The sequence below is a fragment of the Oreochromis niloticus genome, linkage group LG2, assembly GCF_001858045.2.
Source record: "Oreochromis niloticus isolate F11D_XX linkage group LG2, O_niloticus_UMD_NMBU, whole genome shotgun sequence".
NCBI classification, from domain to species: Eukaryota; Metazoa; Chordata; class Actinopteri; order Cichliformes; family Cichlidae; genus Oreochromis; species Oreochromis niloticus.
Window position 1 is genome coordinate 21,887,535 of NC_031966.2, and position 18,428 is coordinate 21,905,962.

At 37.9% G+C, this 18,428-nt stretch overlaps 1 protein-coding gene across 4 annotated transcripts in view; it reads left to right on the forward strand.

Annotated features, from left to right (window-relative positions):
- Positions 1-18,428, forward strand: part of pcdh11 (protocadherin 11) — a 186,001-nt gene that overhangs the window by 64,095 nt on the left and 103,478 nt on the right. Inside the window, exon 4 of one of the 4 annotated variants that reach the window (XM_005467580.4) lies at positions 4,012-6,125. The exons of the other annotated variants lie outside the window; for them this stretch is intronic. Coding sequence (XP_005467637.1) covers positions 4,012-4,095 — 84 coding nt within the window. The 3' untranslated portion in view covers positions 4,096-6,125. Of the gene's footprint in view, positions 1-4,011; positions 6,126-18,428 lie in introns of those variants that run through there. 4 annotated transcript variants of the gene reach the window in all.

Sequence of the window (18,428 nt, forward strand, 5' to 3'; positions counted from 1 at the left end):
ATCATTTCCTTGTCTTTCGTTTTGCTTCTTTTAAGATTTTTGATGATTCCCATTGTTGCTTGGTTGCACTGGCTTTCGTTTTTGTTACTGTTTTGATCATGACTATCACAACTGTCATTCATGCAATTCTGGGTCAATTTCATGATATTGCATCAATAATTGATTTTGTTTGAGGAGGTGCTCGCTTTTCTTTGTGTCTAGCATCATATTGCACACAGTTTCTCGATCTTTGGTTCACTTCTTTCTTTTTGCTCTCACTATGCTTCTATTTGAGATCTAGCAAGCTTTAAAATTCATCATAGCATAGTTGTGGCAAATGACTGTTGATCCTGTGAAGTATTGTACTTAGGCTAATTTATGAAGACACCCACACAGATTTGATAGTCATTCCCTTCATCCACCTTTTATTTGAAACCCTAGTTAAAAGCTATGCTCTGCCATGGTACATTATACATAAGCCTGCTACATGCCCCTGGTACCAAAGATTTCATCCATAATGTGTTTATATGACACACTGACGAGTTGTCAGAATGATTTTCCCCTCTTACAAGTAGTGGCTGCCCTGAAATATGCAGAAATATTCAGTCTGTGTTCAACCATCCTAAATTATTATCCGTTATGAATTTTATGCATCAAGGATTGAAATTGATTTCCACTCATGTTACTGATCAGAGTGAAGAATTTTCATTTTAATTTTTTCGCAAATAATTTCAAATCAATGAATATTTAATTAGTAAACATTCTGCCAAATCTCTTCGGCTATGGTTCTATCTGATTATTTCTAAGGTATATTTATCCACTCATCTAATAGAACATGGGTTTAATATTCTCATATTCTGGTATTATATCCTACTAATATTTCAATATTAGCAAAAAAAAAATTGTTCTCATTGGTTTTCCTCAGCGATCCGTCTTTAGTTATGTTAAGCTGGCAATATATCTATTTTTTTCTCTCTGTCCCCTTGAGCAATTGGCAAGTGATTCCTCCCACTTTACACATTAGATTTCCCACAAGTTTAAAGTGTGCTTATTTAAAGCCTATGTCATAGAAAAAAATAGCATGAAGCTTTGCCTGATGAGAATCATTGGCTGCAAAGGTTAATTAAATGCACTAAAGGGTTAATCACTCGTAATACAGTATGATTAAAATCACTCTAATTGGTTTGAGAAAGAGGCTGATAAGAAAGAAGAAAAAGGCAGCTGTCCTTTAAGATTATCAGGAGTACCATACACTAGCCTTGAGTGAGTCCTGTCCTCAGGATCCAAAGCGATGTGACAATAGATGCCCAGCAGCCCTGTCTGCTAAAGCGACATTAAAATTGAATCTGTTTGATTTGATCTTTATGTTTCTTCGAAGAAACTACATTTTCAAAGTTTTAAAAAGCACTTATGAAGAACACTTCAAAATGTGTGTGGTTCTTGATCTGATGTGGTATAAACATAATGTTGGAGAACTTGTATAGATCATTTGTAGTGTGGTTCTTAAAAGAAAAACTGCATTTGGTCTGTAAGTGGCAGCTATTCACTCTCTCTTCAGCTTAACTTAATAAAAAAAACTCCAAACGCAAAGATCATAGGAAGTTTTCCCTGTTCTTCATCAAAGTGACACAGTTCTTTAGTGCATTAAAGTAATATCTAATTGTCACAGAAGAAGGTGAAAATGAAACATAGACAAAAAGCCGAGCCATGGAATAACAATAGAGAGGGAATGCGGTTGGAGATAATTATGGTTGAAGGTCAACAAAATGTTTCCAGGGACTTTACAGATGTAGCTGATAAAGACTAAAGCTTGTAAAAATACTTCAGAGACTACAGATTTGTGCCACCATATGGCTTCATTATACAGTAAGAGCTATAAATGCAAATCTGCTCTTTTCCCTCCCTTCTCTTCCTATTTTTTATGCATCTCATCATTTTCTTTTAACCCCTACCCCCTCGATATTAGAGGTCAATCTGCCTCCAGTGATGAGGAGCACTTGTGAGCGTATGTGATTTAGAGGAATCAGATCAAATGACTACCACCCTGCTTAAGTGATCTCAGACATCATCATGAATAGGTTGGCTAATATTTTCTTATGTTTGGCCCATAATTCTACGCCCACAGTGCAGGAATTGAGATTAACATTTTGTTAGTGTCTTCTGGTACCACTCCACACAGTACTGTGCAAAAGTATTGAGCCCTCCTTGATTTCTTGATTTTTTCATTCCAAGAAGCCAGACATTGTTCTCAATTTTAAAGGAATAGTTCTCCAGGCTTCCGGAAGGTCTTTCAAGGTTTTTCTTTGGACATTGGCTGCTTTTTTTCTCTCTTTTTCAGTCAAATCCCTCTACCTGACCAGTTTTAGAGGAATGTTTTATTATTATAGCATAAAAAACACATAACTCAAGTGTTGTCTCTACAATACAGGCACTTTTTTGCTTTAATGTTACACAAAAACATGGTGCTAGGGTCTCCATGGACAAATGCTGAGGTATATCAAATTACACAAGAACTGGATTGAAACTCAGTGGCGACAGGTCTGATGGATTAATTAATCCAAATGTAATTTTTTTTGTTTCAAATCATTGTCAGTATGTATGTAAAACATGGTGGAGGCTTTGTCAAAATTGATTACTAACATAAAAAAGTGTCATCAAATTTTGCTCCACCATGCAATACCTTCTGGAAAGCATCTAAATAGCAATGGCTTCATTTTCCACCATGACAATGATCCCAAACACACTGTCAATAATGTAAAAATAAACCTGGGTGGAAAAGCACAGAGTGGAACACTTGGTCATGGATTGGCCTCTCCAGAGTCTGGACCTGTGTGGGATCATCATGACAAAGAACAGAACAAAAGGCAGCCGACATCCAAAGAAGAGCTTTGAATGTCCTTCAACAAGCCTGGAGAACTATTCATGGAGATGATTTAAAGAAATTACAAGAAAGCTTAAGAGAGTTCAGGCTGTCTTGGAGATTAAAGTTGGTCATACCAAATATTGACTTTGAAGCTGGTCAGAATTGTATAAACATTGTTTTTGCCTTATGTGCATACTGTATTTCAATGTATCTTTGCACATTTTTCAATAAATTTCCAATTTTCCTAGCAAAATATCAAGAAATTGGATGACCACAGTACTGGACATTGAATAAATAAACGTATTTTACAGATGTATTGGATAACAAAGGCAATATTAAACCTTATTTGTGCAGACATCTTTTATTTTTGCGGGGGAAGGAATGGGCCAGTCACACTTGCCACCTATAGTTTGATGTTTGATTGCAGGATGTTTGTGCTTAATGGTAGTGGGTGCACAGCCAGGCATTAAAGCTATGATTTCACAAGGTGATCAGTTTCAAATCCTTGCAACTGATTATGGTTTTGTTTGTAGTAGGGTTTTTTGGTCATTTTTTGCATTTTATTATTATTATTTGTTTATTTCTGTTGAGTCATTGTTGAGTCATTGCATCTGTAATCACTGTGCTTTGTTAATGTGAGCACTATCAAGACAGATTCTTCCCAATTGAGATATTCGCAGATATGTTGGTACCTTTGTGAGGAACAGCAAAATGTCATATTCTGTACATATCAGAGGACCCACTGGCAAGGGTCCGAAATAAAGACTGGGCCTAAATTGATCCAAATATTTTTTTTTTTCTTTTTTGAGGGGAAATGAAGAGTGCTGCACTAGTGTGGTGGGAGAGAACAAAAGACAAATTGGGAGTGGTAATTGGATGAGATTGCATGCTCTGATAAGTACAGGAAAATGCACAAATGTGTGATACCTGTAGCATTCTTCAAGGAAACCTGACAAGATAATGACTTGATTGCCAGCCGTACCTTGAAGAATGCTTTATTTTTTTTTTTTTTTTTTTTTTTTTAAATATCATCCGCACTCTTTTTGGAGTTTTCTTTAATCAGTGTTCAACGTAGCCTCACACTGATAAGGCTACAGCATAGGCTGCTCAGAGCTCAATGATATTGTAACTACAATCTCCCTATATCTGTCTGTCTCTCTATATTTCAGGAGATGGCACTGAAACCACCACACTATGGCACACTCTGTGGCACAGGTACAGCTCGCTCCCACAGGATTAAAATCAATCTCTAGCTCCCAAAAGAGAGAAAAGAAAGAAAAAAAGAGAGAGGGAGAGGGCAGAGGGAGGAAAGGAGGAAGGCAAGAACTGAAGAGGTGAAAACAAGTACTTTACTGCCTCTACAGCCTCAAACCACCTCTTCACACAATTGAGCGAAAAGATGAATTTAGGGGGGGTGGGGGGAAAGAGGAGTCTCAGAAAAAAACAGACAATGCTTCATGTTGCTGCCTGAAACTTGACAAAGCCCTTCATGTGAATCTGTTGGAAGTTGGAAATGCTTTACTGAGTCCTCTGCTATTATTTACCTTTGTCAGTGGGGATGATATTGTATGCCCCATAATCTCCTCAAAAAATGTCCCACTCCAGCACCCACTCTGTAAAATAGGTGTCAAATACAGTCAGTAGATCTGTAAAGTATGTTTATATGTATGTATGTATATCTATCACAGAGTTGATGGTGTTTATATTTATTGATTGCCTTTTATTTGCTTTGTTTTCAAAACTGCCTGGTGGCCATTTTTATTTTCCTACTTTCTATTTTTTGTATCATTTGATGTTGCTCTATCTGGGCTTGCTCATGGAACTAATGACTTTTAATATATTTATGCTGCAAAGCCTATGATCTGTAGGCTTCCATTAGTATTGAGCCCGCTCACAGTGTATCATGTCTGTCACCCTTCGCCTCTTTTATTTCCACTTTTGCAACTGATTACATTGTTGGTGACAAGTGTGGCTGATGTTGCAGATGCATGCGTGGCCCTACAATACCAACAGATTCGCAGCGCTTTTTAGCTGTGCTACCGTTCGCCATGCTGTTATTACACTGGTAGAAATGGTAGGACAAGTTTAATACTTTGAGCTAAGCCACAATCACAAGGGACTAACTGCTGGGGTTATAATCAAAAGCTGTTTATGTAGGGCAGATTTGAAGAGCACTAAGCCTAACCTTTTGTGTGTCGCTTACTATTTCGAAGTCAGAACTGATTTAACTGTTGGGACCCATATTAAAATGACTCCAGATGGTAGGGGAAAAAAAATCGTAATTATAATCCTCTGGCAGTCATTAATATTTCTTGGGTTCAAGCAAAAAGTGCTTCACTTTGTACACTTATTTACACTGAAAAAACAAAACAAAAAACAAAATGTATTTTCTGATGAGAAGAACACTGAACACCAAAATAAATAGGTACTCCAGGATTGAGTTTAAAAACAAGCAATAAGTTAAGATTTGATTAAAAAAATCCACTATGATGCACTTAATACTTATTATTCAGAGCAACGCTTTTTTCTACTTTTTCTCCACTCATAGGACCATCATGACACATTATGTCTTATTGAATCATTTCTACCGTGCACACCAGTAACTGGCTCGATGGGTTTGCAGCGTTATTGTTCAATAATCCTGTTAATTGGTAAGCTAAACGTCTTTAATAGGTAAGGCCTAAAGGGCAACTTCAGTACAGAAATATAAACATAGAATTAGAGTAATTAAAATGGACAAAGTCTGTGTAGTCAGTTAGAAATGTGCGGCTTGACTTGGCTAGGTGCTGTTTTCCCTCCTATATATAATTAAATGAAATGACTGCACAGACAAGATGCCTTTTTTTGATTTTGTTCCAGTCTTTAATCTGTCATGGTTGTACAGGCTGTGTCCATTTTAAAGCTTTTAATTTTATGTGTGTCACCTCTTTGTAAGGCAGGTTGTTATTATTTAAGGAGGTATATTCATGTAATTATGGTATCAAATGTATTCACTACTGCGTAGGAGCCACAGTATGAAATATACATAGCATCCTAGCACTGTGTAATAATTAGATTTGCCTGATCTTTGGGGAAAAGACAAAAAAAAAAAACATGCAGGGGAAAGCTTTTGTCCTTGTAAGGGAGACAGAAACCTCACTTTTATTCAATGTGAAGTACAATATGCACCTTACATGATCTTTGTAATTGACTTTGATTTGCCAGTGTGGAGAAAACTGTAAATGTTTTGTTTATGTATGTGTGCGCTTCTGAAATTTATTAAAGTCTTTTGCATTGTATTGCATATTTCGATGACTCTTCTTATTCATTGTTTTAAGCATCCAATGTTAGTTTACATCACACAGTTTTCTGCACACGATGCCGTGTCTGCCTGATGAGAACAGTAAGACTATAATGAGGCCAGCACATGTTGTAGAATAATTTGTTGTTTTTCTCATATACACTTAGTTGGTGACATTAAGTATTGGTAAAACAGGCTGTGGCCTGTAAAAATATGTGTAGCTGTGTTGGTTGAGACAGCATTAATAGGTCAATTTCAGCCACAGAAAAACACCCATATGTTTCTTCTACATTTTGCAACAGTATAGCATTTAAATAGGCAAAAGAAACAAAAGAAAAAAAAGATTTACATCACTAATTAGGAACAGATTACAGATAAAAAGTTATGGAAATTTCGAGAAGAACGCATCCTTTGAAGTGCAGAGACAGAAAACAGCCAAACAGGAGCTTTTTTTGGACCAACACATTTTTTTTTTTATTTATCTTCCTTCCATGAGAGCTGATAATGATCATTTGATAAAGATAACTCTGCTCTTATGATGTACAGTAGGGCACGAAAACAGGGGTTTACACATCTGAGAGAGACTGATGCTAGAAAGTACAATAACCATTGCTCAAACATTGTGTTATGTGGTGTTTATGCGGATTTGATCCAAAAATACAGACTTGAAAGGCATAAAACAAAGTCTGAGTCGAGACAACAGAAAATGTTTAATTGCTTATCAAAGTTACTTCATAGTTTGAAACCAAGAGAGCTAATCAGTTCCCGTGGGAAAAGTGTCCTTGGTGATTTGAGAAAGTGGTGCACACTCAAGAAAAGCGTTCTCCAATGGAGAGTGCATAAATGTCAACTTTCTATTAATAGATAAATGTAAACCTGATAAATGCATCGTCTTGGCATAAAAACAGAGCGCGTAGATAGATTATAAGGTAGATGTATCTCTTTGAGGAACATAAATTCAGCTTGATTTTTTTTTCTTTCATATATAATTAGGCAATACATGTTTTCAGATGAACCATAAATAAATTTAACAGCCAACCATTAATGAGTCTTGACATTTGTTCATGAGTGGTATGTGTTAGATGGAGTTTTCTTCAGCTTCTTGGTGCAAAGTCCAAATTAAGAAAGAAGAAAGGCTGAAGAAAAGGAAATTTATTCAGTGGATGCTGGGTTCTAGCTCTGTCTGTGAATCACTGTGTTTTTCTTTGTTTGTTTTTAGTTTTTTGGTTGTTAGAAAAGGCACATAAAATCCAGTACTTTTATCTTTTTATATGGCTATTAAAGCTCGCCCCATAGCTACATTACAGCGTGTCACTGAGCAAAGCATTAGCAGAGTTTCTTTGTTGACATATTGATTCGTGATTTATGAGAAGGCAGTGTTCAATTTCATTTACCAGGCCAGGAAGCAAGTTATATGTACTAAGTTTGATTACTTATTGTATAATGCAATGATACGTCTGCAGTTGGAGCATCATATATATGGCCCAACATGCTGGGCTTTACACAGACACACATGCAGCCAGTGGTTATGTTCGTGGAGAGGCTTGCTAAATGCCCTTCATTAAATTATATGGATATGTTTCTTTTTCCACTTTGTTTGCTTCATCATTTAGACAATGGCTTCTTATTTCCTTGTAATGTCAGCTATTCACTGCATTATTTAAGCTTGCATCCTAATAACTAGTTGGGAATACTGAACCCCAATAATACTCAGAAAGTATGTGTGAAGTTTTTATACCAGGCAAAGACTGCATAGCTGGCCCAGTGACTTTCCTCAACCTTGAGAATGCATGCAATCAGTGCAATCAGTACATCAGCCCTGTTATCAGTTCTTTGCCTCTAATAAATGTAACATAAAACTAAAGCATATCTGTTATTTATGTGGTCAAGATTGCAAAGGAGCAACTGAGTAGGCAAAAACCATTACACATTGATTTTACAAGTCACTCACGTTCTCTTCTGGGATCAATGATATCTGCTGTAGACGGTATAAAATTACAATTCAGAATTACAGATTGTTTAAACTAAATGATTGCCGTAGTTGCTTTGTAAGTTCACTTTTTAAAAGCATGTTGAATTGTGAGGATGGTATTGTATATATTTGATGTCTTTTTATGTTATAGAGAATAACACAGGTTAAAGTGAAGGCATTTAATAGCTTGGTTGTCTTTGGGGAGGTGTAGGTCAATTTAACAAGCAGCAAGCATGCTCAGGGTATGATGTGAAGTTGTCCTGAAGCAATACTGACTGTGTAAGCAGAGGCTATTTATGCATGTGCTGTGCAGTGGTGCAGGAAACAAGAAGATGCTGTGCTTTTTTTTTCCTGTTGCACTCCACTCAAGGCAACACTCCACACAATTGCTGCCAAATCTCTGCCAAACTGAATAATTCAATCATCCCCCATAGCTGCAGTGGTCTATCTACCTTTGTGTGTGCAACAATCAAATCAGTGTGGAAGCCTGCCGTGTGGTTCTTTCTGAGACACTGAGTAGCTCTACAGCCCGGAGATTGTTTTCATTGAAAACAATTCTGTTGATTAAACGAGGTGTGACTGTGGAGCAGGCATCTGAAGAACATCGATTGCTTGTACAATTGTTTGTTCCTTGTTAAAAGTGTGATCTAAAACAGTGGACGCCGTTAGTGTGCAAGGAGCATATGGTTGGCTGGTGTGCCCTTAAGACAGTTAGTGTGCCTCTGTATTTCCAAAAATATCCCAGGTAAAGAAATCCATTGTGATCGCTTGTGTGGGCTTAATAATGCCTTTTGATTAATGACCACATAAAATTCTTAAATCACCGTTTCAGGTGGGTTAGCATGGCTTTATCAGGATCTGATTTATATTATTATATTTTGTTGCATTTTATCTTTTGTGAATGTACATACAGATAAATGATCTTTACAACATTTTTCAGCAGATAGCAGCCTTCCCATTTCCCTTATCCCACAATTCTTTGAGGTACTCGCGTGGATTGAAGCTTTGCTTCGCCCATGTTCACTTAGCTGTAATTCCCCTGAAAAAAAAAAAATAGAGTGCTGTAAAGATTAGGCAAAATGTAAAACTGCTATTCTGTTTTATATGTTTGGGGTTTTTTTCTGTATCAGTTTTTGCTACCTGGGCATTAGTGGTGCAATAACATGTCGTGGACATCTGCAAAAAAAAAAACACACTCACATAAAGGCTGTTTGAGTTTAAATTAGTTCCTCATTACCAGCCACAGCAGTGTGCTGATACAGAGTAAAATCAAAAGTGCTGGAGTCATTTCATCTCATTTGGTGTAATTTAACTACAAGAAAGTTATTCCTCAAAAAGAGTTGGAGTCAAATGTCATATTCTGCAAGCAGCTTCACACAGTACTGATTTCAGAAGACGGAAAATATGATTCGCAGCAGTGAGTGGATTTTTTTCCTGCATCCTCTGTCACAGAGGATTTTATCTGTGGACAATGGTTTAAGTAAATTGGGTTCTAATTTGCCACTGATATTATCTGGTGCATGGTCATTAGTGTTACTGTTCTTCAACTACTTTGAGTGTTTATTGTAGTTTACTGTTGCTGTTGTGTTTTTTTTCTTGTCAATGCAATAATGTCAGGGCATGCAGTCTGGGAAGTGTGTAGCTGTGATGGGGCAGGTGTGATCATTGGTGTTGGTGTCGTCCCATTGTGAGAGAATTAATAGTTTTACTTTTTTTAAATCATACAGTAGAATACCTGCATGCCAATCTATTGTGCTATTTCATTGCCACTTCCCACTATGGATCACTGTTTAACACTATGTGATGCTGTCAAAATTGTGCAAAGCAGATATTCTTTTCTGAAATGTAGCTGGGTTGCTTGACTGATGGCATGTAATGACTGGTGATATGCAAATCAGGGTTCAGCTGTCTGCATCTGAACACTACTCTTTTTGAAAGAGACTAACAATACTTCGTGTGACAAAAACAACCACTCCTAGGAAAAATGTCTTTGCTCAAGAGAATTAGTCAGTGTCAAGGATGTTGTCATGACAAGATGCATGCATGTTTGCAAGCTGAAGGTGGCCAGACTAGAAGGCGGCAACTTAAAGACAATGTCCAAGGAAGGCTATGTCTGTGCTCTCCTTAATCCTGGTAATCCTCCTGCAGAATTCTTGATTTGCTTTTGTAAAAGAGATTGGGAGATGATAAGATGCTCGTCCGCCTCCTTAGAATAGCTGATAATCTGGTTTGAACAGAGGAATCAGGGGGTATTTAGCCTGCCTTAACATTTGCCCAAGCAGATGGCGCTGACGGGGGAAGGCACAACCTTAACCTTCATCCCCCTCCCTCTCTGCTTGGTCTACTTTGAGGGGGAAAAAAGAACAGTGGGATGATAATCAATGTTGTTTATTTTGCTGCTTGACTCTTTAAGTACTTTCAGCCAGATTATAGGCTTTTGCAGGGGATAATCAGGAGACCGCAGACAATTGCTTTTTTCCCATCCTGACAGTATCCCCCCACGAATGCGTAAAGAAGGCGATTTAAAGTAGATGCCAACTCTTAATTCCTGATTAGTCCCATTGCAAACCCTGTTAAAATTAACTGGACACTGCGCTAATCACTGCATTTTGAACACTTGCTGTTCTGGTGCAGTGGACATACCGTATCCAGTGAGTAAGACGACTTCCCACAAGTGATATATCCATTAACACTCCCTTTTGAGGCTGTCTTCCTCAGTGTGGTTACACACAAACACACTACGAACCCCAAAAAAGTCCTTGAGGGTAATTGTAACACTTCAGGACTGAATCACTAGTGTGCTGACATATTATAAAAAGAGACAGAGTTCCCATCAAAGTTTTAAGGTAATTAAAAAAAAGCCAATAAACAGCCAATATTAAAAATAATACATGTTAAGACTCTCTTCTCCCTGAAATTTGTAAGTATACCATTTAACTGTCAAAAAAAGGAGAAACAGTAACTTTTTTTGGTTTTTGAACTACAATATCCTCAGTAAGCTGTAAGCATGACGGCATGTAATCCATTAAGTCATTTATATTGTTTCCCTAAGTCTACCTCTCTACACTTAATACCTCCGGCAATCTTCTCAGCTTGGACTGGACACCTGCAACAAAAGCATTTGAACAAATGAGATCAGCCCGTTGACTAATTAGAACTGTGCACGGCATATGCGAGCGGAAGGACTATTTAACTAAAGCATTTGTTGCATCCATTTTTTTCTTTGTCTCTGCAGTTGTGTGCTATAACAGGATATTGTGCATAGCTGTCAGGCTCAGTCTGGTGTAGAAGCACAAAAGACAAGCAGCCCAGAATGCATCCTACTCAAACATGTACACGGTGCAAAGTTAATCCACATATACACAATGACATGCTGATTGTCTTTGTGCGCTCTCACTTCATCCAGACACAAGCAAAAGAGTCAAGCGCTCTCGAACAAGCCTTTTGAGGGGAACGGTCATTTTCGAAACAATTTGCATGAGACACACAAACATTATACATTGTAATTGCACCTATCAGCACAGCTTGATATCTTTGTGTGATACTTGCTGTAATTGATGCAGTTATTGCATTTGTTTCTTCTCGTCCGTGCTGTGCTATTTAAGTGCTTCCTCGTAATAAAAATTTATTCAATGTGATGTGCTTGAAAGCTGATGTCAGCAAGGAGGTATGTACAGAACCATTAACAGAGAATATTAGATGGTGAACCACATAAAGCTAATGCTAGGCTGTGGTAACACGCATCATGCAGCTCATACTAATTGCTTGGACCTTTACTTGTACCAGATTTAAGTCGTTGCTGGCTCTTTGAGGTTCACAAAAACAAAACAGAACATATCAGTGCCTTTAACTTAACTTCTTGACCCAATGCCTTCAGAAACGGCTTTTATTATGCAACAATGAGCACTGAAGACTTTAGCTCCGGTGCTTGGAAACATATGCCACAATAAGAAAAGGAAAGAGACCAAGATCTTGAAATGCAAAAGGATAATAGAATCAAGAAAAAGTCTTCTTTAGTAATGTGTGAGAAAGTCACAGATTTGCAGACAGAATTTCAATGCATACAGTATTCAAAAACAGCAGCAAGCCATTCCCAAGATCAGTCATACTATTTCATAGTATTCTGACAGTGTTTGCAGAAGAGGTCTGTATTTTTTGAATGGCAAGAGACTCATTATGAAATGATAAGGCTTCATGTCAGACACTTGTGCTTCTCACTCACCCTTTAAGCTAAAACTGCTGTTAATTGGGTTATAACTGTGTTATGACTGTGTTATAAACTAAAAAAAATAAGTATAACAGAAAGCTTTTACTCTATTTGCATTTTGTGCTGATAAGATAATTCCATTTCTCTTTAGCTAATGAAACCAATAGGTAGGAGACTGGACACATAGATTTGAACATCTTAATGTCATACAATAATGATCTTACAGAATGTCCACAATATATCTTTTTATATACACTTTTCGGCCAAAGAAATGGAATGGCACAACTTAGATTACCTGTAATCCACACATATAGATATGCACTCCCTGTGATGGAGCAGACATGGGTTCCAACCCAGAAATAATGGACAACACTTCAATGACTTCAGTGAATTGTGCCGACCTTTTTGTATTGTGTGGATGATTGTGTGATGCTCCCTCAGATAATGACTGTGCCCTACTTTGACTTTGAGGCAATGACCTGAAATAAGGCACACAAGTGAAATCTGAGTCTCGATGAACCTGGAAGTGATTAAGGTCACCCAGACACCACATTTGTTTGCCCGGTGACTCACATCAGCCGATGTCTGCAAATCATTTGGGAGTGCATTGTGGGAATCCTTTCCAATGCAAACAGTGACCATGTATAGCACGCTTAGGAAGACTTTCAGAATGATTGGTACTCCTGTATAAGTTTGAAAGCAAGTCCATTCTGAGTTCGACTCTATAGATATACAAGTTTGATTTTTTTATTTTCAGAGCACCACTTTCTGAATGGTTTTTCCTGAAAACTACAGTTTGTGTCATATTGCCAAAAATATTAGCAATATGATGAGAGTGTAAAGCATCAAAGCATGCAGCATGCGGTGACTCATCATGAGTATACTATTGCTATGCATTAGCTCTGGACACTGACTAGACAAAGGGAGTCTTACTTACTCACAAAAGTTAAAAAGGACTCTATTAGTGCAAGTGCACAGCAAAGTACAGTGGCAGTGAGTCAATGAAAGTTTTTTAGGAATATAAAGATACATCCAAGTACTTAAGTATGCATCACATATAGGGAAGTAAAACATCAAGCAAATGAAGACATCACAAAAGATGATGCAATACTGAATCCTGCATTCATCTCAACTTAACTCTATTCAGCGCCTTGATACATTATTTAACAAAGTGACTAAAAAGGCTGAGTTCCAGACTCCGAGTCTCACTAACATGATGCACATATGACTTTGGGGAAAACATGGATAACATGAGATCATGTCTACCTCTTGAGAGAAGGGTGCACTACATAGATCTCTGGCTTGTTTTTGTGCCTTGCTATTCTGCTGGGGATCAGTAAACATATTCTTGGAACAGCCATGATAAAAAACTACCCTTCCTCTGCTGTGTATGTAAATCAGAGTAGGGGGATGTAGTGAAATAATGAATTCTTCCTTTTTTTCTTTTTTTTTTTACAAGAGGGACTTATGGGACTCACTATATTTAGATACAACAAAGAGATTGCCAGGGGTGTCCAGTCTCTCTGGTTAAGTTGTGGAGTTTTAGCCAACTTGTCAATGAAGAACTGCTTACTTCAATGCTTAAAGACATGCTGGGTAAAAATGGAGGCCTGTGTCTCCCTCCAGACAATTTCAATTAAGCCTCCGTGGGGCTCAAAGAATGGATGTGTCAATAGATGGTAATTTTTTCCACCTTAATAGATTACGGACGTTATCAGTAAGATCAAGGGAGTTGATTCTGAGTTATGTGCAGTGTGTATTGTATTGGCTACATGCATAGCAAGCCTGTAAGATGACCCGCCCTGCCAGCAAGAATTGCTTTGTCACTCAGACAAATACGGCAGATGAATGCTCAGCATGATGCTGGGTTATTTGTCATCTGGTGTTCTCTTTCTAATGGGTTTACTGTTGATGATCCAGGTCAGAGAAGGACGAAGCACTCCACACCAGAAGCTACAACACAATCTTAAGAAAGATCACTCAATAGAGCCTAAACTCTCAACTTTTTAAACTGTTTTATTATTCCCACTCTACTTATGAACTTAACCTCCAGCAAAATATAATCATTTTGCTTTTTATGCTCATTCTAAACTGCTTGGGGTTTTCTCTTTAGTAACGGAGGGTCTTTACCTTAAAATATAAAGAGTCTTGACTGGAATTGTGACTGTATATATAAATATATAGGACATTCAATTCAATTCAGTTCAATTTTATTTATACAGCACCAAATCACAACAACAGTCGCCTCAAGGCGCTTTATACTGTAAGGTAGACCCTGCAATAATACATAATAGGTTAGGACATGCAAAGCTGTGTATTTTGTAGTCACTAAGAACTGCTTAACCATGATTTTATTTGACCGAAACTCTGTTAGGGATGTGGGTTTATCCCCGTCATTTACTGTAACACCATTATCTCACATATTCTTAATATAACATTTAACCTTGAAAATGTGAGACTGCAGATGCAGAGAGACAGAATCTTTGCAAAGTCAGATATTTTCATCCTTACCAAGTAGGAAGGGGGGGTAATGCTGCCATGTTTGCCTTTTGGAGATAACACCTCAGAGGTCATCTGAATGACTTATTGTAATGTGGGTCACATCAAACACACCGGGAAACCAACTTCCTGACATGTGAGATTTTTACTCTTTTGCATTTTTTTTTTTTTACTATCGTTATATTATTATATAGCTGTGACTGGTGGAGTGCAATGCCACACATATGGGGCTGGGTGATAACACAAGAGGCTTTACACCTCAGGTTTGTTCAATATTAAAGTTATAGAGACTTCCTGTTATCCCTCCATTAGATTTCTCATTAAAAAAAATATTTTATGTTACAGAAATGGAGCCCATAATCGTATCCTTAACATTCAGGATTAGAATTCCTCCAAAACTAACTGTCCTTGACTACTTTAAAGGAAAACATGAAAGGCGGTGCATGTCAAGACACACATTCCCCAGCAACGTGAAGATTCTTGGCTCTTATCTGTTTGATTTTGCACTTAGGGATTTTTTCTTCATCTTTTCTCTTCAAACATCAAGTGCCAAAGTCATTTACATGTGCTAGGGGCAACCAGAGTTAAAACACAGACATACAACTTACTGCTGTCTAGAGGCAGTGTATGAAGAAAATAAGGAAGTTGTAAGGGATAGGTAAAATAAGGCAGCAGAGGAAGAGTAAAATGAAAGGAAGGCGAGGAGGAAGGGGGGAGAAAGAGAATGAGAGAAATGAGGACAGTAGGAGGTGAGAGCAGTGAAACACAGAGAGGGTAATTCAATTTGACTAAAACTCTGTCGCTTCATACAACAGGGGGATTGGCCTAACCACCAAAATGAATTAAAATTCATGAACTTTTGAAGAGAGAGCTGCCAGCAGGATGTGGAGAGGATGAGACACAGTTAAAGCAGATATTATTTTTTTCTAATTACAAATAAATGAAGCTATTAGTTTACCTTAAATTAAAAGCAGAAGGGTTCCCTAAGAGATATCTGATCCCATGTGTAAGTCATTTAAGACTGATTGGGCCCCTATTGAGCTATGTAAGTCTCTGTGAAAGTATCTGTCTATGTGAAAAAATACCTTTTGGCTATAAAGAAGTGAAACTTTTAGCCTGTTAGCAATTTCTCTGTATAATATAATCTTATACAGAGTCGTACATGTCTGCACGGTGGAATTTGGCATAGACAGAACACACGCAGCCGATTATTTGTAATGCTTCCCAAACCAGACAATCAAAAGAAAATCCAGTGTTTGACTTTGATCCATGCACAATATAAATAACTAATTTATCAATTGTGCTTAAAGAGGCATACAATGGGCAGAACAGAGAACATTGTGTAGCCGGGATAATCCCTTAGAAGATTTATCCTGACGTTGCCTTGAGGGGAATAGTGGGAGCAAGAAGCAGATCCTATTCCCTCACTCTCTGTCTCTCTATCTCTGTGTCTCTGGATACATAGCCACTATCTCAGCTCCTGATCAGCCCTATTTAGTTATATTGCATTATTGTTCTTTGATATTCCAGTTAATCCGTCAAGTGAAGAGATTTAAGCTAAGATTACAATGATTCAATGAACTTTTGATTACTTGTGTCTGTAGCCCTATGGCATTTTCTTGATGCGCTGTATGTGCGTTCATATGCATTTGTTTGCCTGTATGTGTTAAGTGTGGGCGACTTTGACTGTTCCGCGTTAGAGTAGCAAGAGGATTGGAGTGATGTATCGATGGTCTGAAGCTAGACGGCTTCTCTCAGGGTACTCCGGGGCTATAGTAGGTGGTTCTAAATGTGAATATTAGAGCACATACATATTGTCTGAGAGTTTAATTTAACCTAAGAGTTGTTGTTTCTTTTTATTCTAATCATTGTTTTTATTCCAATTGTCTCAATGTAAAGATGAAATCACAGGCTTCCACTTTAAGACTGCCCGAGCTGCCCAAATTTAGTATGCGAGCTTTAATCCAAGGTGAGCTCTCATGCCTGGGAACCACACAAACAAGCCAGCATAGATTTGGATAACATCTGTTTTCAGTTTTCTATCAGTTGGAGCATTCTGTATGTGCAATTACTCGAACCAATCACATGCAAAAGCTTTTTCAATCTGGCTCCTTGAGTGCTGTCACTAGTTATTACAGTGTGTGCTGTTTAGCAAAAGTGCTTTTGCAGTTTGAAGAGCATCCCAAGATATTAGTGGCATCTAATTGCATTACCTGGAGGAGACTGATGGCGCCAGTTAAAATGGCTGGAACCTTCTCAGACTGTGTTGAGGGCAAGTGGTTCTTTACAACTTATACTACATGTTTCTGACTGGAATCTTTTGTCGACTAAGTGATATTCTGACAGCTTTAAGCCTCCACTCGCCTCACCAAATACCCTTATTCCCTCAGCAATCATACATCTTACCATTAATCCACTTTCATCCATGTGAAACTAAAACAATGACAGAATGATAATGGCAGCTAATGCGGCCAAATTTTGATTGCGCAAGTCAGTTTTGTTCTCATTAACTTATTCTGAATTGATTCATGCATTCATGCTTGTTTACCTAGCAATAGTGTAAAATGTCCCTGCAGTGCAATCCATATTCAAGCAGGCCAGCTGTGAGGCTTGCTGCAGCACTTGTCCATTTAAGCTCCCAAAAAGCCAGATTGTTTTCTTGGTTTTTCATCGTTCGATTGCTTCTAAATAACCCTTGATCAAATCTTTACATCTTTTCAACAATCCATTACACTGCTGACATTTTTCATGCATAATGTGCATAATAGAGATCTCCAAGTGGCTTCTCTTTGGCAAGGTGACAAAAATGCCTTTTTAAAATGTAGACTTTCCATAAGAATACAAAAAAAAAGTCATCTTGTGGGCAGCTCAACATCATTTTCCAAAGAAGCCACAGGCAAATTTTTATGACTGAGAAGACAATAAGGTGAAAACTGCCGAGTGACCCTCATGGGATGTGTCTCTAGCCCCTTCTGTCTTCCACTTCTAGATTTAGAAGGGACTGGAGGGGTTTTTAATGCACAGTCCTCACATAGTCCAGTGGGACTCTCATCTTGGGAATAGCATGCCAGTTTTATAGAGCAGGGAGTGGCAGTGGAGAGAGACAAGGGTCCTTAGAGACGCCTGGATGTTTTCCATATTAAACTGAAGAGAACACGACTTAAGATCTCACTAGTAAAATGACTCATTTTCAATGTGAAAATGCCAGTTAAATGATATGGAAATTAGCATAATTATGGAAACTGTGACATATCTAGGTCTGTTGTTGGGCTGAGATTTTATCCCACTTATACTATCCCACTCCCTCTCTTAGTCTCTTTTTTCACTTCCACCCCACCTACACGTTCCTCTAATCATTTCCCACCCTCACTTTTCCCCTGGACCCTCTTTGCACCACCACCCTTCTCACTAATTCCCCAACCTCTCACTCCCCGTTTTCTCTCACTCACTTCCTACAGAGAGTAAAATATCCATGGGCAGTTTAATCACATTAATATGAGCAAAGGATGTGAGGTAATAAATCGCTTCTTTCTCTCAATGAGCCATAAGAGGTGGTGATAAAAACAACTTTTCTGTTGTTGTGCGCTTTTGCCTTGCAATGTGAAAAGAAGCTGTGTTTGAAGTTCAG